Source organism: Halichoerus grypus, chromosome 1 (genome assembly GCF_964656455.1).
Source record: "Halichoerus grypus chromosome 1, mHalGry1.hap1.1, whole genome shotgun sequence".
Classification (NCBI taxonomy): Eukaryota; Metazoa; Chordata; class Mammalia; order Carnivora; family Phocidae; genus Halichoerus; species Halichoerus grypus.
In genome coordinates, this window is record NC_135712.1 from 14,403,369 (window position 1) to 14,425,387 (window position 22,019).

Sequence of the window (22,019 nt, forward strand, 5' to 3'; positions counted from 1 at the left end):
TTTTAGGGGGTGGGAGGGGCAGAGGGAGAGGGAGAGAGAAATTCAAGCAGACTCCCGCTGGCCACGGAGACCCACTCAGGGCTTGATCTCACGACCCTCAGATCATACCTGAGCCTCAATCACCAAGAGTTGAATGCTTAACCAACTGTGCCACTCAGGTGGCCCTGTCTGACATCTTGCAGCTAAAAAGTATAAATACCTTAAAAAGCACAAGAAGGGATGAGGTACAACAATTTGTCTCCTTTGCTCCTGCAGTAATGATGTGACAGGCACAGGATGGTTTAATTTCCCTATTTATTTGCATGACCTTTTTTTTTTTTTTTTTTTTTGAGGTTGGCTTCATTACCTATCCATGTTACTGAAGAGAAAACTGATATTAAAGAGTTAAATAATTTGTTTGAGCTGTATCATCCATTTGTAAAGAAAAAAAATGCCAAGATATAGCCAAGGAGTGTCTGACTCCAAATCCAACCCTCCACTCTAAAATGAGTTACACGGTGCTTTTGGAGTTATAACACTCTTTCTCAGAACTATTCCTGCTTGATGTCACTTCTAATGCCATTGATAATTATGCCTTATATTTACATAGTGATTTACAGTTCATAAAATACTTCCATAGAATCTGATTTAATTCTTTTTTTATTGGGATATAATTGACAACATTATATTAGTTACAGCTGTACAACATAATGATTCGATATTTATATATATTATAATCACCACAGTGTCTAGTTAATATCTATCACCATACAGTTATAAGTATTTTTTCTTGTGATGAGAACTTTTAAGATTTACTCTCTAAGCAACTTTCAAAAATACAATACTGTATTAACTATAGTTACTATGCTGTACATTATATCCCCAGAACTTATTTGTAACTGAGACTTTGTACCTTTTGACTACCTTCACTCATTTTGCCCACCCTCCACCCCTGGTTCCGGCAACCACCAATCTGTTCTCTGTGTCTATGAGCTCAGTTTTTGCTTTCTCCATCTTTAAGACTCCACATATAAGTGACATCATATGGTATTTGTCTTTCTCTGTCTGACTTATTTCACTCAGCATAATGTACCATCCATGTTGTTGCAAATGATAACATTTCCCTTTTTTACATGAATAAAATTCCATTATATATCATATATCTATCCTATCTATGTATCATCTATCTATCATCTATCTATCTATCTATCTATCTATCTATCATCTATCACATTTTCTTTATCCATTTATCCATCAATGGATACTTAGGTTACTTTCATGTCTTGGTTACTGTAAAAAATGCTGCAGTAAACATGGGGGTGCAGATAATTTTCCAAATTAGTGTTTTCATTTTCTTTGGATATATACCCAGACATGGGATTGCTGGATCATATGGTAATTCCATTTTTAAGTTTTTTGAGGACCCTCCATACTGTTTTCAAAAATGGCTGCACCAATTTACATTCCCACCAACAGTACAAATGGGTTCCCTTTTCTCCACATCCTTACCAATGCTGAATTCTATGTAATTCTGACAATTACCTTGGGAGATTAGGTATCATGAAGAAATTGGTGTAAATTAAGCAATTTTCCTGTGGGCAAATATTCACCAAGTGAGAAAGCTGAGACTTGAACCAACTCTCAAGCTGGGGTTTCCAGATTCCTTCTGAGCCCATCCTTCTATCACTGATAAGAGAGGCAGAACGTTAACTTGTTTTTGCTGAGTTGACCATAACTGAGATTATCAAGATCCTCCATTATTTCACAAGCTTGCCAAATAAATTTTAGTGAGTATTAGGCTCCATTCTCTACCCTGATATCAAGTCCTTAGATTTCCCCTCCTCATTATGCCTAAGAAATGCTGTTAGATCTTTATTCCTAATATTTCTGTCTGCTTCACACCTTTGTCATTTTGTGCCTGGATTACTACACCAGCTGCCTATCCAGTCTGCCAGCCAGTCCCCGAGCCCTCTTCCATACAGCAGATACAATCATCTCTCAAAATGTGAATCTAATAATATGGCTTTCTTTCACAAATTCAGGTTATTTTTTGATTACTTACAGATTTCAGGATAAAGATCAACTAGTGGCTCACAAGACTACCGGTTCCTCTAGCCCCATTTCCTATTTGTCCCTACCATGCTTCCCTTTCTCCCACAATTGTACCTGCCATAGTTTTTGCTCCCTTCTGCCCCCTTCTTCATCTAACTCCTACAGATCCTTCAAAAGGGCTTCCTCTACCCCACAGAACTTCCCTTGTTTTAGTTTGAAAGCCCCACCTCTACTTTAATATCATACTGTTCACACTACGTTGCCAAAGTCCATCAACCAAGACCCCCAGGAACACACCGCAGTCTGGCAATCAACTTGTTGCAAGAGCAGAAATGATGCAACATGAGAAATTGCAGGATTTCTCAATAAGGAGGTTTTAAGAGGAGTTTGTTTTAAGATTTGGGCTTGAATGAGGTAATTCTGGAAAGGACTAAAGGAGGCAGTGGTCTTTTCTGTATTGGATACTATCTGTAACAAATTGCCACAAACTTAGTGGCTTAAAACAACACTAATTTATGCTCTTACAGTTTTGGATGTCAGAAGTTCAAAATGGGTTTTACTGGGCTCAAATCAAGGCATTGGTAGGAAATCATTTGATTTCCTAGCCTTTTCCAGATTCTAAAGGCTTGCCCCCAAGCCTTTGGTTTGTGTCCCCTTCCTTCATCTTCAAAGACAGTAGCAGAACATCTTCAAATCTCTCTCCCTGATTCTGACCTCCCAATCTTCCTCCTTCACTTTTGATTACACTGGGCCCACCCAGATAATCCAGGGTAACCTCCCTACTTAAAGCCAGTGGGTTAGCAACCTTCATTCCCCTTTGCCACATAGTATGACAGATTCACAGGTTCCGGAATTAGGATGGCAACGTCTTTGGAGGACCATTATTCTGCCTGTCACATGTACCGTCAGGAAGCAGGCCTAATTCTACGGTTGGGTGTTTTAACAGTTTTTACCTAGGAGGTGGAATAAGGCTAAATGTGTTATTGGTCAAGAGGCAACAGTCACTGATGATGATGCCTAGTCATGTTGGGTTCGAATAGTGTTCCTGTTTCCATCTGTTCTTGGACATGATTACTGAGTGTCCTTGTTTTTTCTTACTCCATCATTGTCACAGACTACCTTGTCTGATTTGATGTTCCAAAGATTGTGTATGAATGTGGGGAATGCTCTGGTTTATTATTAATGAGGTGAGGGCTGCTGATTATCTTTCCTATGATCCTCGATTCCCTCCCTAGAGTGTGTATGCTGTAAGTTCCTTAAGGACAAGGACTGTACTTAATTCACTGTTCTATCACCACTGCTGTCTTCTACACACTCGATAAATATTTGTGGATTAATATAATGACTTTAAACCCTAGAGAAAAAGCTTAATCCTTTGCTCCTTGAAATATGGTCAGAGGACAAGCAACGTTGGCATCACCCAGGAGCTTATTCAAAAGGCAGAATCTTGGGCTCCTTTTGTACTCTGCGCTTTGACAACATTTCAGGTGATTCACGAGCCCATAAAGTTTAAGCACCGGCCCAGTCCTGTTGATTCTTACCCTGAAGGAAGTAGAGAGGGACATACATCTTACTCTTGATCTCTACAGTATTGATGAAACGGTATTAACATTTTTAGCAAAAAAGCAAAGTTTTTAAAAGTATGATTTTTCCTATGCTTTTGTTCTATTTTTATTGCTATTTACAGAAAAACTAGTTTATGTTTTTCATTTCCATTGTGGATAGAGGAAAAACACTTAAAATTGAAGCAGGAGAACTTTCTATTAGATAAATGGAAATATTTCTTGCTTCTAAGGCCTGCCAGGCAGAGACCCCTTAGGATATTCTATAAGACTCCTGAATGTGTTGAGAATCGTTGTCTCTAAAGATACCCTGTTATTTCTCGGACACCAGTTCCTTTGCAGTGACTTGCCTGAGACTCCTGACATTATCTTTGGCAACAGGGTTCGAAGTAGAGTGTCCTGTTCTTTCCTCCTCCCTTTCCAGTCATCCTCCCCTCTTAGTAATCTCTTTACAGGTGTGCCTCATTATCTCCATTTTGAAGCTTCTGCGTCCAACGCACTTGGTCACAACTGCAGAATTTTCAAGGCTTCCCTCATGAGCAGCCTGAAATTTTAAGATGAAGAAATCTTTGGGACATAGGTCCTCACTTTTAAATTTAAATTTATTTATTTGTATATTTAGTTTCGGGTCAGCAAAGACTTTGAGGACATGATGCTTCCAGTAGCTCAAGTTTACTATCATTTATTGTGTAGCAGTAATATAAAATATGATTTTTAAGGTCATCAGAAGGACATAGCCTAAGGCCTTCCAAAGGGCAACCAATGAGTAAATATGTTGAAGTGTCATGCTTCCAATCATCAGTGAGGCTGTTTAGCACTCAGGTAGCACGGCAGATCATGATTTCTTATCTTTTATCCTTTGGACTAAGTCTGCTTACAGGTTGGTGCTGTGCTTTCAATTTGCACACATTCCCAGTTTCTGGCTCTAACTCTCCCTTTGTGTCCAAAAAGTGGACCTCAGCTCCTTGCTTTGCATTACTAAGAATAGAGAGTAGATGCTAAAAATGACCTTCATATCCCACCAGTGACTAAAAGCTGGCAGCAAAAACATACCTTCCTTGGAATGACTTTTCATGTTGGTTGTTAAATACCTGTGAGGTGTTTCTGACAAGAGTCAGTGAGCTTATTATGCAGCCAGGCATTACTGTGGTGTCACATTATTTCTTAAGGACACATCATGGGTTCTACATCAAATAGCAAGCTTCAGTAATTAGGTGCTTGCTCTGATAATTAACCAGGTGGCCTCACAAATGTGGCTTTAGCCCCATAAGTGCTGAGATAGCAAGGCATTGAAATTGTGTCTCAAGTGAGCCCTAAGACTTGGCCAGCAAGTTCTGGCCCTGTCATGTGACACTTTGGGGGTATATTGTCTGCTAATCATATTTGACTGCATGCGATCTTGACTTCAGTCCTGTGTTTCTTGACCTTGGCTCTATTGACATTTTGGGCTGGATAGTTTTTTGTTGTGAGAGTTTAGGGGGTGGTGCTGCCCTGTACATTGTATGCTGTTTGGCAACATCCTTGGCTCCTACCCATTAGATGCTAAGTAGTCATGACAAACAGAAATGACTCCAGACATTGCCAAATGTCTCCTGGGAAGCAAAGTTTGCCATGATAATAAGTCACATTAGCTCTGGTTTATTAAACCGGGCTAAGAAGGTGTCTCCTTTTTATCCTTCACCATCTCGTGCTCATGTCATTTTGAGTTTTGTGTTTTGTTAAAGAGGACACCTTTTCAGATAGCTTACCATTGAACACTACAAATTACTCAAGGTGTGACCACTGCCTTTACCGGAATCACTTGGGCTGCTTATTAAAAATGCAGATTCCTTGGCCCTCCCCCCAACCCAGTGAATAAGAATCTAAAAGAATGAGCTTGGAAACGTGCATTTAAAACAGGTATCCAGGGAGATTCTTGCACAGACTAAACTTTGAAAACTATTGTGGTGAAACGTTTTGCAGAGATTTCAACAATTCTCTTCTGTGATTCCATCACTGCATTTTGCTTTTTAAAGTGATGGCAGCTGGGAGCCCATTACTTTGTCTTAGCAGGGGTGTGAAATACAGTGAGCAAAAGTGCTGTATATAGTTACATGCTTAGTTGACCAAATTCCAATGAGAGAGGGTTGCACTGTAATCTTGGGTCGTCTGTGATTTTGATGTGAAAATCATACCATGGTTGAGTTCCAGGGAGCCAACTTACCTCATTTTACATTCAAATGGCTTGGGGCTCAGAAAAGTAATTTGCCTAAATTCTCCCAGCAAGTGCATGGCCAAATTAGGTTTAGAATATTCATTCATTCATTTACGCAGTTGATATTATTGAAAACTTACACTATGCCTAGTAGTGAGCAAGGCACTGAGGGATCAAGGCTGATTAAAGACATCATTTTTGTTGATCATTTAGCAGGTTAGTGAAGCAGAGATCAGTCACGCAGATAAAGTTAAAGGACAACTGTGAAACATACTGCAGATGTGGGGGAGATGGTGGTCTGCCATGATGCCATGATGCCATGATGCCATGATGCAGGGAAGGGCAGAAAGATCTTCCAAAGGAAGTGGTTGAGCTGGTATCTAGAGGCTGGTGGGAGAGAAGAGGGAAAAGAATTCCATCAGAATATATAGCAAGTGCCAAGGCTTGAGAGCAAGAAGGAACATGGTACCTCTGAAGCACTAAAAGATGGTGAAGGCTAGGCTTTGAGTTGGAGGCTTTTAGGTCAGTTTAAAGATAAATTTAAAAAATTATCCTAACAGCGATGGGAAGCTATTGAAATATTTTTATGTGTGTGTGTTTGTAGGTGTGTTTTTGTGTGTGTGTATGTGTGTCTATCATAACCAGATCTGCCTTTTGTAAACACTTTGGTTGTTGGATGCAGATCGTAAGGAGGGAAGCTGTCACTTGCCTAGTTCTGAGGCCACTGTAACAGTGTAGGTACATAAATAAATAGCTTGCATTGGGTAATGTATCAGGCTGAAAAATGGGCCCCCAAATTTTCACTCTGTTAGCTTATCTTATCAGTAGGCTCACTACCTCACTGCTCGTGAGGCAGAGGTAAGTTAAGGGTCTTGATCTGGGGAGATAATCCTAGATTATCCAGGTGGGCTCAATGTGATCCTTATAAGAGGGAGAGAGGAGGATCACAGTCTGTAGTGCAGGAGAAGCAAGACATTGGAGGGAGGTAGGGAAGGAGCCATGGGCCAAAGAATGCAGGTGGCCTCTATAGAAGCTAAAAAAAGCTAGAAAACAAATTCTCCCCTCAGAACCTGTAGAAGGAACCAGCCATGACTATATGTTGATTTCAGACTTCTGGCCACTGGAGTTTTAAGATAATAAATTTGTGTTTTTTATTTTTAATTTTTTTAAAAGATTTTATTTATTTGAGAGCGAGCATGAATGGGGGAGGGGTAAAGGGAGAGGGAGAGGGACAAGCAGACTCCCCACTGAGTGGGGAACCTGATGCGGGGCTCAATCCCAGGACCCTGAGATCATGACCTGAACCCCAGTCAGACGCTTAACCGATTGAGGGACCTAGGTGTCCCAAATTGGTGTTGTGTTAAGCTACCAAGTTTGTGGTAATTGGTAGCATTAGGAAATAATAGGAAACAAACAGATACAGTGAAATGGAGATTGATAGAAATTAATGGATTCAAGAGACTTTTAGAAGGTAAAATTGATAGCACTTTGCAATAGATTGTATTTGCAAACGAGGGGGTGTCAAGGGTGACTTCTGGGTATTGCTTCTTATTATTCAGATAGTATCATCTCACAGCATGGGCGTAGATCTCATTTTCATATTGAAAACCAGATAGTTTCTGAGTATGAGGATCTAGACAACAATAATTCAATTTTGTATGCAAGTTAGTAAATTAACTGAAGGGAAGTCATATTTTGAGGGTCATGGTATTTGATTGTCAGATAGTAGCAACTGAAAAGCAATGGTTAGGAGGATTACAATCAAGGGTCTGAGCGAATATCTTCCCTGGGATAACTTTACATTCATTATAGAAGCATGACAGTTCTCTTTATATGCTTCCTGTAACAGTAATTAGATGTTGTCTCTACAGGCTATTTTATTATCTCTAATTGTCCCAAGTGCCTTACAGAGCTGCCTAATTGGAGGATCTCAGCACTGAATTACAGGTGTGTTAGAGGTGCTGCTGGGCGGGATCTGGGGCAGCAGAGTTTGGGGCCTGGCTATATCCTCTCAGTGAGTCTCACCTGATTATTCCACTATATCCTAAAGATGTGTAATATACTGTGTGTGCTATATGGGAAAAAGATTGGGAAGCACTTCCCTTTGGTGTTCCTTCTACAGTGTCTTCCATGGATGTCTTGCATCAGAATCCTTGGTGGGGATATTGGGTGATAATCCTGAAAGATGATTTTTAGCCCACAGCTGTTAAATCTGCCTGTCTAATATTTCTTAAATTCATCCCCTTGTTCATCCTGCCACCTGAGTTTAGGCTCCCATCCTCTCTTGCCTAACTTAGTGTGATGGTTTTCATGCAATTCTATTGATTACCAACCCAATGGCCATTCCTTTCCCTCTTGCTAGGTTGGCAGAGACCAATTTGCACTCTAGCAGCAGAAAATGCCCAGTATATGCTTTTCACAGCCCAACCATGAGATGTGATTCAGTTCTAGACTATGGGAGCCAGAGGGAATCCACTGTAAGGCAAATATGAAATGAATTCTTTGGAGATAGTAAATACAAAGGAGCTGTGGGAGAAGAGGTCCTATTTTTTGCTTCCTGGTTTTGGATGTTGATGCATAAGAATGTGAAGCATGCACCTGCTGTAGTGATCCTGCAGCCAATGGGAGAGCACTGAGAGGGTCCTTGCAGTGAGCCAGTGAACCCTGACGTTGCCACGCCCCGATGCATGTATTCTTGGAATGGCCTGTGTTCTTGTTTCTTAGTAGTCATGAAAAATAAGCTCTTTTTGTTTAAGCAGACTTCAGCTTGGGTTTTTGTAACTTGCAGCTAAAAGCATTCCTAGTGAATACAATTTTAAACCCAGTCTTCATACATACCTCCAGGATTTCCCCATTTCAATTCATTCTCCACACTGACCGAGTAGCCATCTTTCTGAAATGCCAAGCTGATTATGTCACCCACCCCTAGCTGAGTGCATTAGGGTGTACCCTTTGCTTCCACGGCTCGTACAGTTTCACATGCCCCTGATTACCTTTTCAGTCTCAGCTTCTGTTAATTCTCCTGTCACTATGGCTATGGTCCCTTTGAATTGTCTGTGACTCCTGGAAGACACTGTAGTATTTAACACCTTTGAGACTTTAAAACCCTTCTTTCTGGAATATTCCCTAAATCCACTATCCCCCTAACCAATACTCACCCATTTTCAAGACCCAGCTCAAATATTTATCCCTTCCATAAGGAAGCTTTCCATGGCCACTACCCCCTAGTTCAAGGAGACTTGTTTCATTCTCTCCGTCATCCCTGAAGTCTACAGAAGGCAGTATGGACTTTCAGGGTAGAATGTATAACATTATTTATTCATTTATTTATCATTTTCCTTTTAATTACCATTTCTCATTCATCTTCAGATCCCTAGAACCTAACAACACACCTGGAACACAGCAGATGTCTAATAAATGTCTGTAAGAATGTGTTTGAAAAGATAAAGGAAAGACCATGTTTGTATTACAGAGTAACCACTGACATATATTTTAAAACTCATTTAAAACATTCCCTTGTAATTTCTCTCTCATTACTAATGAATTATAATATTTTGAAGCTGGAAACTTTATTTGTGAAGCTTACAAGACAAGAACTATCTTACTGTGCATGCTAAAATTGACTCTAAGATTTGTACACAGTATGTTTCCTCCTCCTTTGTAGAAAATCAAAGAGCAAGATTTTCTCCTGTCTTTATTCACGTCAGACCTTATTTAAAATCAAAGAAATATGAAAAGAGAAATCAAGTTATTTATTAAATAATATCTTAAGATTGTTATTAAAAAAGAAAGGGGTCATGAACTTTATCCAAACCAATAAGTATCCAGTAATGATTAGTCTATTTAAAAAAAAATTTTTTTTAAGATTTTATTTATTTATTTGACAGAGAGAGAGAGATAGCAAGAGCAGGAACGCAAGCAGGGGGAGTGGGAGAAGGAGAAGCAGGTTTCCCGCTGAGCAGGGAGCCCGATGCGGGGCTCGATCCCAGGACCCTGGGATCATGACCTGAGCCGAAGGCAGATGCTTAACGACTGAGCCACCCAGGCACCCCAGTAATGATTAGTCTAATACTGAGTCATTTTTAATGTGACAATATAATATTTTTCTTTTAATCAAAACTCCATGTCACATGACCTTGTTTTTTTTTTCAGAAACTCACAAAAGCTAAACATTTTTACTGCAACTGGTTTAGACAGCTATTGCTTTCTACTGAGGGGTTCCCTACATCACACTTCCCCTCCTGTTGGGAGACTCTGGAGGGCCATGGGTCTTTTTGGCATTTGGCTTAAAGAGAAGTTGACTAGGAGATACATTTAATTTGGATATGGTGGGATAGATTTATGTGGTTTGCAGTCACTTCTGAGTCTCATTAGGCTATTTTGAGACATCCTTGTGTGGGAATGGCTTCCAGGAATTCTTTACCATCCACTCCCCCAATTAACCCAAAGTTTTTGACTTGAAGATGTAGGACCAGAGGTCATATGTCAGTATGAATTTGCTCCATGGCATTCAGCACAGGATGAGTAGTAGAGAAAACAGTTTGAAATGATGGAGTCAGAAGCTAGTCTATGGAAAAAATATTATAGAAGTATGGCAAGCAGTTAAGTAGTAAAAATACTCCTTTTGGAATTTTGTAATATTTATGATTTTTGTTAGTGTTTAATTTTTGTGATTTCTTTTAGCATTTAACAAATGTTTAATTTTGTACTTAATTTTATATTTTTGTTATGTTCTTTATCATAAAGAGGGTTCTCAACATTGTATAAACTGCATGCTTTACAAAACCTAGATCTTCCCTAGATATACGTATGTCAGAATATAGTTTTCATAGAACCAAGGCAGGATTGAGCTAGCTATTAGTTTTGTTATTTTTCATTTTTATTTTATTTTATTTTATTTCCTGTTCAGCCACTTCATAGAGGAGGAGGACACAAATAAATCCTCCCTCTTCAGATCACAGCAATTTTAATCTATACCAAATTAGTTATGTTTTTAAATGACATGCTGATAATGTGTCTCCCTAAAACTTTCTTGTGTTAGGACTTTTTTGTAGACTTTCTAGAGAAAATTCAGGATATTTGCTATAAATAGGGCCTAAGTTTTTATTTTTTTTAAATTTTAAAAATATTTTATTTATTTATTTGAGAGAGAGAGACTAGAGAAAGTGAGCACACAAGAAGTAGGGAGGGGCAGAGAGAGAGGAAGAAGCAGGCTCCCTGCTGAGCAGGGCTGGATCCCAGGACCCCAGGATCAGGACCTGAGGCAAAGGCAGACGCCTAACTGCCTGAGCCACCCAGGCACCTCAAGGTCCTAAGTTTTTAAAAAGATGGCATATTTAAATTTTATTCATCATTACTACTCAGATACAGAGCTCGGTATTGTGCCATGGAGGGCATAGCTAATATCTTGCCAGATTGGATAAGCAGGTGAGGGGAGAATTCATTTCAACAGAGCATCATAATTGAACTTTGGCAAATCTTTTCTTCCATCCCATTGTATAATGCTATTTTTTGTTTCATTTTTCTTTTTCTCTAAGGTTATCATTTCTTTCCTTCTTTCTTTTTCTTTTCTTTTTTTTTGGTTTTCTTTATGGAGTAGAGCAATATGATGAGAGTAGAAAGATAGTGTAAATCATTCTGTGACTTTCAGGGAAGGACCTGCTCTTGAATACCTTTATATTTTGGGAGCAAAGCTAATTTTAATTCCCTGAACTTATTTAGCTGTAAGTCACATGAAGTGTTTGAATTTTAACTGCTGAATCACCCTAGGTGGTCATGGTACTTTGTTCTTGAAGAAAGATGGTAGTGCAGCACCATGTATTTTCAAAAATGCCTCTCCTGTAATTAATCAATTAGTGGTTAGAACACTGGCATAGTTTTGTGTTTTTCCAGGTGTTGCACCTTGCCTTTGGATTCAACCTGTGACTTCTTTGTACTCCTAGAAATTTAGGTCTTTGTTGCTGGTGACAGGGAGGAAAGCTACCTCTGGGATCTACAATAAAATTTTGGGGTCCAGTATGTAATACATATTCTTTCCATGGTCTTATAGTAATGATTCGTTGTCGCTCTGTGCCTTTCTGTTTCTGTGCTGTGTGTCCTCTTCTGCTGTATATTCTGTAAGTGTTCTACCAAGTGCCATTATGGGCAATCTCAATGCAAATATCTGGAATAGTTTATTAGGTCTTTCGTGACCCAAAGTAGTTTTGATCAATCTTGTCCCTTCTTTCACTCCTACTTGAGAACTAAATTTCTATTTAGAGAGGAATGACTTTCCTTCCTGCTCCTGGGAGGAAATGTTGACTTAATATGCCACCTTCACAAGATTGTCATATTTGTCAGATAATCTGCTTTTATTAGATCCAGCAAAAAAAAAAAAATATACATTTCAGGATAAAATTTGCCGTTCATTTTTCTGTTTTTTACTTCATTATTATTTTCAATATTTATTTTAAAAATAAATCATATTTATTTAACCATTCATTTCAAGGGGTGCTTGGGTGGATAGTTGGTTAAGTGGCTGGCTCTTGGTTTTGGCTCAGGTCATGATCTCAGGGTCCTGAGATCAAGCCCCACATTAATTTCCACATTGGGCTCTGCACTCCCAGCTCAGCATGAACTCTGCTTCAGGATTCTCTCTCTCCCTCTGTCCCTTCCCCAGCTCACTTGTGAGCTCTCTCTTTTTCTCTCTCTCTAAAATAAATACATCTTTTAAAAAATTTTAAAAACTCCATTTTTCTTTTTTTTTTTACAATTATAAGATTATTAGTTCAGGCAGTGGTCTCAAAATGTGATGTTAGATACAGTTCAGGTGGGGATTATAATTAAGATTAAATTTTTAACCAGTTTTTAAGACAGAGTAGCTATACATAGAGAAAAAATTAAAAAGGAGGCTTTTCTATGAGCCCTATGGCCTTTGTCTTGCACACTACCAAAAAGAGAATTCTTTAACCAAGTGAATACTAAGAAATACCTCGAGTTTTAGTTGGACTCACTATGTATTATTACTTCATTTATTAATTTATTCCAACACATATTTATTGAATTCTACCCTGTGTGTTGTGGAAATTCAGTGAGCAAGAGGACTGAATAAGAGTTAACAACCTCAGAACATTTCTTGGTTTTATAAAGCCTGCTTACAAAGAATTACATCTAGGGTCTATAAGAGCCAGGGCTTTGAAGTCACTGCAATACATTTTTAGTGAGGGACACACTTTGTTTGAAGGGATCCTATCCTTGTATTCTATGATGTGAGAGCTTTCTTAATCGGCTGTAAAGACATCTAACGCAAGAGCAAATCAAATTAACGAGCTTTTTGCGGTCTCAAGAATGAAAAATGGTGTCAAGAATGAAAATGAGGCCCTTGTGTTTTTAACCACACCCCACAGCCAGGGTATATAAAGAAGGTTCTGAGACTGAGGACTCATCACACAGAGGAGACACATTCCCCTGCTACCTGAACCTTCCACTCCCGACACCATGTACTGCAACACCTTCTCCGGTGCCGTCTTCCCAGGATGCTACTGGGGCAGCTACGGCTACCCCCTGGGGTACAGCGTGGGCTGTGGCTACGGCAGCACCTACTCCCCAGTGGGCTACGGCTTTGGTTATGGCTACAATGGCTGTAGGAGCTTCGGCTACAGAAGATACTGGCCATTCGATCTCTACTGATTTGCTGAAATTGCTGAGGCGTAGAATCTTCTCTCCCAAGGCTGAGAGGCGCCCCTCCACGTCCCTCCATTACTTCCTTCTTTAGCCCTCCTTTGCTCCTTCACCTCCCAGTTGCTGCTTCTCAGACCTAGCGCCAGAGTCCAGAGGGAAGAAAATGAAAAACCAGATGACGCCTCCAGCTGCCTTCCCTGGATGATGTTCTTTGAGACATTTTCAGAAACTTGATGCCCAAACATGTATTTCTTCTGAATTTTTCACCATGCTCACGACTCTTGATAAAGTTGTGGATGCGTGTGTTGAATTCTCAATAAACTTGTCTCAATCAGCATAATACTCTCACCTGAGCAGTTTCCTTTCTTGGTGTGTGCATATTTTCTGTTACATTGAGTGGGGAGGGAAGTGGATTTATTTTTCTCATGTGGGCTTTAGGAGCAACAAGAAAGCAAATAATCCTTGATCTGGTGTGATAAACAGGCAAGAAGGGGCTACTTGTAAAGGGAAAAAAAAAGTCTCTCTTCACCTTTTACCTCTGGCATCTACCTCCAATCCTTGGGCCAATGGGACACCACTCAGTGCTTGGTGTTTCTCATCTCACCGCTCCTTCCCCTCCTCAAGGAAACCCAACATTGTTTCCATATTTTTTTCCAGTTATTTCCATATTAGTGCAAATGAAACTCACTGTGTTCCCTCTCCCAGGGATGAAAGAATGTAGAATAAAATACCATGTTCCCTACTAAAAGATTCTGAGGTCTCAAGTAATAGAATAGCTATAGACATATTTTAGGAGCCTGAGAGTCTTTTAGGGGAAGGGATTATTCCCTTATATCAAAACACCTATGGTATTTATTTTACAGCTTAGAAACTCCAGGTTAGAAACAAGGATGGAAAGCTTCTTAATCTTTGTACAATCGATACCAGGTAGTGAATTTTACTCTTTAAAGATATGAGTAACTTTTCATAAACATGGGGAAAAAGTAACTATAAAGAAGTGTTTCTGAAGATAGACTTTCTCTGTGTTCCTTTAGCGAAAAGAGCTATATTCCTTTCATAAGCCAAGCCAAAAATGTCTCAGTCTTCCTGTTGAAAACATTTTATGTATAGTACAAATATTCTTGGTGACAGCAGGATTTGGCTTAACCCTGCTCTTTTACTGAATATCTGCACATAGCTATATTGCCTCTGATTCACCTTGTAGCTAAAAAGGTAAAGGCTATTTGGAGAGATTATTTTAGAAGAGAGTATTTTCTCCACCATATTTCATCCAACAGATACCTTTTTAAAAAAATTCAAAAACATCTTGTTCAAGGATTTACTTAGTAGATTCTTTCCCAGTAGACTATTGTGATAGCCAATAAAATCTCCAGTTTGAAACTTTCTAGCAGCCACATATTAATTCATGCTGAGAATTGTAATTTAATCAAACACACATGTTAGAATAGGGTTAGAAGAGGAAAAGAAAAGAGGGATTTTTCGGGAATTACAGGGTCAGGTTGAAACTAGAAGATGTCTATTTCATCGTTTTAGAATGATGACTGAGTTATATAAAATTTGTGTTTGAAGAGACCTCAGAGAGGTATCTTACAGTATTTCTGAAACTGTGGTGTGCAGGGAAATCACCTGGGGAGCTGGCCTAAAGAGTAAGTTGTTACGCCTCGCCTCTAGGAATTTTGATTTGGTACATCTGAGGTATGGTCCAGAAATACAAACTTTTTTTTCAACTTAATTGAGGTATAACTGACAAATAAAAATTGTATAGATTTAAGGTGTACAACAGAATGTTTTGATGTGTGTAGACATTGTGAAATGATAACCACAGTCAAGCTAATTAACATATTATTCACCACCTCATATGGTTAGGATTTTTATTTCAGGTATATGAAAGGGAGCTCAACATCATTAGTCATTAGGGAAATACAAACCAAAACATAATGAATTATCATCTTACATGTGTTAGAATGGCTCCTATCAAAAAGATAAGAGAGAAGTATTGGTAAGGATGTGGAGAAAAGAGAACCCTCATACAGTGTTTGTAGGGATATATAAATTGGCTCAACCACTACAGAAAACAATATGGAGATTTCTCAAAAAATTAAAAATAGATCTACCATATGATCCAGCAATCCCTCTTCTGGGTATATACCCATAGGAAATGAAATCATTATCTCAAAGAGATATCTCTACTCCCATGTTCATTGCAGCATTATTCATAGTAGCTTAGATATGGAAACAGTATCTCTTCATGGACAGATGAATGGATAAAGAAAATGTAGTATATATACAATGGAATATTATTCAGCCTTAAAAAAGAAGGAAATCTTGTCATTTGTAACAACATGGATGAACCAGATATCTAAAGTTTTTAGAAGTACCCCAGGGCTTCTAGCTCAGGTGGTCTAAGTTCCACATTGTAAGAAACACTGTTTCAGGGCCATTACTTACACACACACACACACACACACTCTTATTTATTATCTATCTATCTATCATCTATCTAATTATCAATCATTTATCTATCCTTAGGTAGCTATATCTTGAAAAAGGAAAATCCTTTACATCACAAGCTAAGGACAAAGAAAGAAATCCTTTACATCCAAAGATGTAGGAGATGGGCACTGAAGTACATCTATGCTTGTCACCTTTCAATCACCATACTGGGGCTGAAGGTTCTGAGGCCATGCTCTGCTTAAAGGAGAAAGTGTATTATTTGATGATTTTATAAACTCATATTTTCCTACATAATATGATAATGTTCTACATTACTTGATATCATTCAGTGATTTTTAACTGTAATTCACTTCTGTTACCTATAGTTTTTAAAAAATGCATATACTCAGTTCCTCCTCTCCACCTCCCTTCTGATGGGAATATCTCCTACAGGGTCTGGGAATTTGTATTTAAACAAATACCCCTGAGTAACTTACCTTTGTGCCACCAATTTGGAACAATTACAGGTCCTTTATTATGGGTTTCATATCCCATCCTTTTCAGCTTCTTCTATTTATTTTGAAACTGGGAACTAAGATGTTTCATCTACATTTATGTTGGATTCATAAGAATAAAAACAGAATAAATAACATTTTATAGATACAGTGAAAAAGAAGAGTAGGAAGAACATTTGATGCCACATCCAGGCTCAGCTGTGGTCCTTAGGGGTGGAGTTAGCTCTTTGTTTCTTTTTTTTTCTTTTTCTTTTTCTTTTCTTTTTTAGAGAGAGGGAGTGAGCAGGGAGGAGGGGCAGAGAGTGAATGAGAGAGAATCTGAAGCAGGCTCCATGCTGAGCCTGGATGTAGTGTCAAGTCCCCAACATGGGGCTTGATCTCAGGACCCATGAGATCATGACCTGAGCTGAAATCAAGAATTGGTCGCTTAACTGACTGAGCCACCCAGGTGCGCCTAGGTATTTGTTTCTAATTGTACATCAGTTTTGGTATTGAGCTGAGCCAAGTTTAGTGCCCTGCACATAGTAGAAACTCAATAAATATGACTGGATTATCTCACAAATTTCTTCAATAAACATGAAAAAGATGTTAAACATCCATTTGCTAATATCCGATAACTCTTCTTTAATTCATAGCCATTTGTGGATTGGAAGTCTAATGTCTGCACATTCGATGACTTGGATTCATCTCAGGTCACACATGAAGAAAAGTACTGTTTTTCTTTACTACCTTCCCATTAATTGTTTATTGCTCCTAATTATCTGAAAAACTAAGTTATGTATATTTAAGATTTCCCTGCTGAATAGAGCCTGTAGAACCCAGAAAGGTGATTTGAATATTAAAGGAATTTTATCTACAGAAGAAGAGAAAAAGAGAGAGGGAGACAAAGAAAGAAAGATTTGCCTTCACATTTTAGGATGGTTCAGAGTAATTCTTCCCAGAAGAAAGGCATAGGTAGAGGATATTCTGAAGTACTCCTTGAATTATGAGTCTGCACCTAAGTGCTGCACAGACAAAACTGCATGGCATCACCCTCACTTGAATGCAGAGGGCAGTGTTATTTCTACTCTGCTTACCATTTTCTTAATGACTTGTTTCCATCTCAATAAAGGAGGGATATCAAATGCTACAAGTTTCTTAAAAATTTTATTTAGAGCATTTTTACATTCTGTGTATAAAAAAATATATTCTTAGGTCTTTCACTAGCACCCACCACCTGGTTTCAGGCTTCCTGTCCACTCTCCTAAGTCTTCTGTTCTAATCATTATGCTCTCTGTTCCTTAATTACTCAGAAACAATGCTTCATTAGTTGTAGCTAAATATATGAATGCTAATGTATATTTACCCATTTGGTTCACAGAAAAGGTTTAAAGTTCCAAAGAATTTTCTGGGGCTAACTTTGATAGAAAATGTGTTATGTGATATCCTGTTCAACATTTCCCAAATACTCTCTAAAGGCTATTTTGAAGGTATCTAATAGTTGCCCTCATCACATGGTCGGTAGAGAAATGCTCTCCAAATGTTACACCTTATGTGAGCACAGTATTTGATGACCCTATCCAATAAAAATGTTGGCTATGAAGTTATGACCATCAAGAATGTGAAGAGCAAGTCTAATATATGTAGGAGATCCTATGCCGTATTTACACTGTTCTTGCATATGAGAAGTGACCAGATGATTCTCCATCACTCCCATTTTTCTTTTGCCTGCATTTTCTTGCTTTTTGTTCTATACCTTTGTTCTTAAGTTTCTTACTTCTTAGAGAATCACAGGATTCTCTTCTATTTCCATAGATCATATTAAAGCAGGGCTAATTTTTAAGCAGATTTATGAGCAGATTCTCAGCAAGAAGAGAGATCAAGAGAAGCACCTTCCCAGTACAGAGAAATCTTACAGTCAAAATAAATCATCATTTTCAGAGATTCACACTGGCCCTGCCTTCCAGACCCCTCCCCCGCAAGGGCTTTCAGTCACAGTAGACACCTAAGAAAGACTATCAGATACCTTACAAGTTAGAGTTTTTCTTTACTTATTGAAGATACAAAGGAAACATAAACATAAAACAAAGAATAAATGGATGACACTGGCATTTGATAAAAATTTTTAAAGTTAAATTCTTTTTTTCTTATTCAAAGAAAGGTTTGCCTGCTCTTTTGCCCAAAGCTTCAGACACAAAAGCAAAGCAGAAACTGGAAATGCTTCATACTCACATGGATGTGATTTTTGATTTCCCGTAATTTTCCTTCAGCTACAGGGTGGTCTTTCTCAGAGCTAGCCAAGATATAATAGCTGCTGCCCAATCGACATGTTCAGCTCATGGGTTCTGATGGCAAATGTGCAAGTAAATCACACTTAAAACCAACCAACCAACCAACCAACCAACCTTGTGTACTCGACAACAGCATAACTACTTTTGAGCTAAATGTTTGGTAAACATATTTTTCATCCCATTGATTTTTTACAACACTGAAAATCTTCTAGAATGGGTTTATTTGAGATTTTACCTGAAGCCATCATTTTGAGTATGATTTTTCAGTCATTTTGACGATAAAAATAATTAGGCAAAGAGAACTAATATTTAGTATGTTCCTGGGCTTGTGGTAGATCATCACTCCTCTTTACACCCTCAGGAGATTGGTTTTCTTCCAGGTTCTATTTCCTTCATGAGGAAGCTGAAATTCAGAAAGTTCAAGTGATGTGTTCATGTCTCAAGGCTGGAGAGAGACAGAGCAAGGTTCTAATCAGCTGTGTTTGATGCCTTGCTCCTACTAACCAGAGTTGACTCCAATTTTGTCCTGTAGAACTGTGTGCTCCATGAAGAGACCTTAACTGTCTGTTCACCACAGTGTCCCAAAATAAAGCACAGCATTGGGCTCATATTGAGTCTCCAGTACATTATGAATGAAAAGGCAAGATGTTATTTTTTTCAAATTAAACTAAAGAATCCCTAATCATGGCAAGAAAGTCTTTTGAAAATCATTTGTTCAAGTCTGAAAATGGTACTATTTGGCTTGTTTTTTTGTTTGTTTTTGATTTTTGTTTTTTGTCTTTTTTTCCCCCCGACATCCAAGAGAGATTTCGTAAGTGTGTGGATTCTGAGCCCAGAAACACTCCTGACATAGAGGAGAGGGCTGTGAATGCCATTTGGTTAGGATCTACCAAAAGGATAAAGCAGTAACATCATGCAGCAGCTTCACTTACCCCAGCTCTGTCAATGACATTTATTCAACTGTGTCTTTTAGAATTTTAGAGAAATCAAATATAGTATTGTATTTTTCAGTACAATTCTTCATAAATGTAAAAATTATTTGATGTTCTGCCTAAGAATAATGAGATGAGTAAGCTCTTCAAAGTTGCACCGTCCAGAGATAAAAGGCCAATGGAGAAGGCAATAAAGGGATGGGGAAGAGGCATGTTCATCTGGCAAAGATTTTCAACTTGACCAAACTAGTCAGGCTCCTCTGAACTCTCTTCTCAACTAAGCTCTGACTTTTGGTCTTCCATATTTGTCTCTGCATTGTTAAATTTAAGTAAGAAACCTGCTAAGTGAGTTAAGTCACAGCCCCCCCCCCCCCTCAATATCTGATCACCCTCCATAACAGGTTCCTCATCCTCCACCATCTCCCAGGTGACACCTGATCACCCTGGCCTGTCTTCAGCAAGAATCCTGTTAGATTGGTTTAGCCTGAAACCAATCCCCTTCCTCCTTATCCCTGATACTTCCTCTTAATAATTTTCTATCCACTGACTCCTGCCTTGTTCCTTGGCTATAAAAGCCCACTTTTCCTTATATGGAAATATATGGAGTTGAGCCCAATCTTTCTTCACTATTATAAAACTCATACTACTATACTATAGTTGCTCCCCTTGAATAAAGTCAGGCTTCCAATCTTTAATAAGTATCATGAATAATTTTTTTAAAATACATCTCAGCTCTCTGCATTCCTTATCTGCTTTCAAATTTTGTTTTTGTAATTTATAACATCAAGAGAAACTTGACGTTGTCCCCTGAGTGCTATGCTACACTCGTCCTGGTCCTTAAGGCTTAATTCATCTGTACCAATTTATATGTACACAAACTCCTACTGTAATCCCTGCCCCAGTGTGTCCACTCAACATTTTATAATTATGGTATTTAGCTGCATATATTTATTTTGATTGTAGGCTTATTTGTCTTGTTTTTGCTTCTAGTTTGAAAGGTTTGTTAGATCAACAAGCTCTTTAATATCTGTACCTCAAATGCCGATACAGGGTTTTATGAAGCATGAGGACATTCAGTAAATTCCTGAATGGTTTGGTGTTGCAGCCAGCACGTTTTTTGTTGTTGAGAAGTCTGATAATTGGAGGCTTAAATTTGAGTCTGGTTTAATACAAGACTTTGAAGACACAGGAGTAACTTCTCATTACAGGGACAAAACCCATAAAGAAGAATTCCTTTTTGGCAGTTGGTCAAGCTCAAACTTTTTTCAAAAAATAAGGAAGATCTCTTCTTTTTCCAATGAGATCTAGGAGATCAATGAGAATTTTAATTCCCTTGATGAGGGAGGCACATTTCTTCATCATAGCCCTCCACTGAGGTTATACCAGTCACATAGGAAGGATCCCATTACGTGCTGTAACCATTAGCCTTGATGCCTGATCAAATCCTTATCCCTGGACAATATATTGTGACTTCTTCCCTGATGACTTCGACTCAAATGGCTACTGGAGAAGTTATGGGTATTCCCTGGGCCACCTGAACCTGTATATGGTAGCACTTTCTTACCTGTGGGCTATGGCCTGGATTATGGCTGTAGTGGTTACTGACCACTTGGTTACACTGGGCAACAGGAGTCTACTGGTTGATCTGCATGTCTGAGAGCTTGGCACTTCTGGGATACCTTGTTCTTTTGTTTCCGATCTGATTCTTTCTTTGACTCCCAAGGTGCTGCTTGACCAAATGCAGCTTCTGCATACACTGGATCAGGTTCACTTTAGTACACATCGCCTTCAGTCTTTACATCTTTGAACTTTGGCAGAAGTTCATCATTTAGGTTTGTGATTCTTATTTGAAGTATGTTCTGCCTTAACATATTTGTCAGTAGTTCATCTTGAGGACACTTCTGTTTTCTTCTCAAAAACTTATCTGAGTTGATATAGGACCTGTGGTTTAAATATGTTTCTGAGGGTCTCATTTCAGTTACATTATATGAAAAAACAATGTTTTAAATCCAGTAAAATGAAGATTGATTTTTATATTTTATCAGAAGATGTTAGTCCTAATATCCGGGCTAATTTAAATGGGGACTTGGTGATGTTCGGGTTAACTTGGTTTGCAGAGTAACATCCAAAGTCCAGTAACAAAATCCAACCAATTCACTTTGGATCCCAAATAATACAAAATGACTGTCTATATTGAAGTATATATCACAAACCCAATCAATTTGAAATTCATTTAAAAATTAAATATATTAACACGAGTAGTTATGAACATACATTTCTCTTTCATACTATTTAATTTTATCTCATCTCTAGAACCATGTTTCTCCAAGTGTTGTTTTTGAACCAGCAGCATCAGCATTAACTCTGGGAACATTTTAGAAAGGCAAATTCTCAAGCCTTCTGCCTCTTTTCCTCCAAGATCT

At 38.5% G+C, this 22,019-nt stretch overlaps 1 protein-coding gene and 1 non-coding gene across 2 annotated transcripts; one reads left to right on the forward strand and one right to left on the reverse strand.

The window, feature by feature from the left end:
* Window positions 1-10,682: 10,682 nt before the first annotated feature.
* LOC118552229 (small nucleolar RNA SNORA29) lies at window positions 10,683-10,792 on the reverse strand. The gene has a single exon (XR_004925417.1). It is a non-coding gene; the product is annotated as a small nucleolar RNA SNORA29 (small nucleolar RNA).
* A 2,434-nt stretch (window positions 10,793-13,226) lies between these two features.
* Window positions 13,227-13,780, forward strand: KRTAP8-1 (keratin associated protein 8-1). Its single transcript, XM_036118548.2, has one exon. The coding sequence runs from the start codon at window positions 13,264-13,266 to the stop codon at window positions 13,453-13,455; it is 192 nt and encodes a 63-aa protein (XP_035974441.1). The 5' UTR covers window positions 13,227-13,263; the 3' UTR covers window positions 13,456-13,780.
* The last annotated feature ends 8,239 nt before the right edge of the window (window positions 13,781-22,019 follow it).

What these genes read in the sequence shown, in the direction of transcription:
- KRTAP8-1 (XM_036118548.2), top strand. Translation starts at nt 13,264, where the DNA reads ATGTACTGCAACACCTTCTCCGGTGCCGTCTTCCCAGGATGCTACTGG.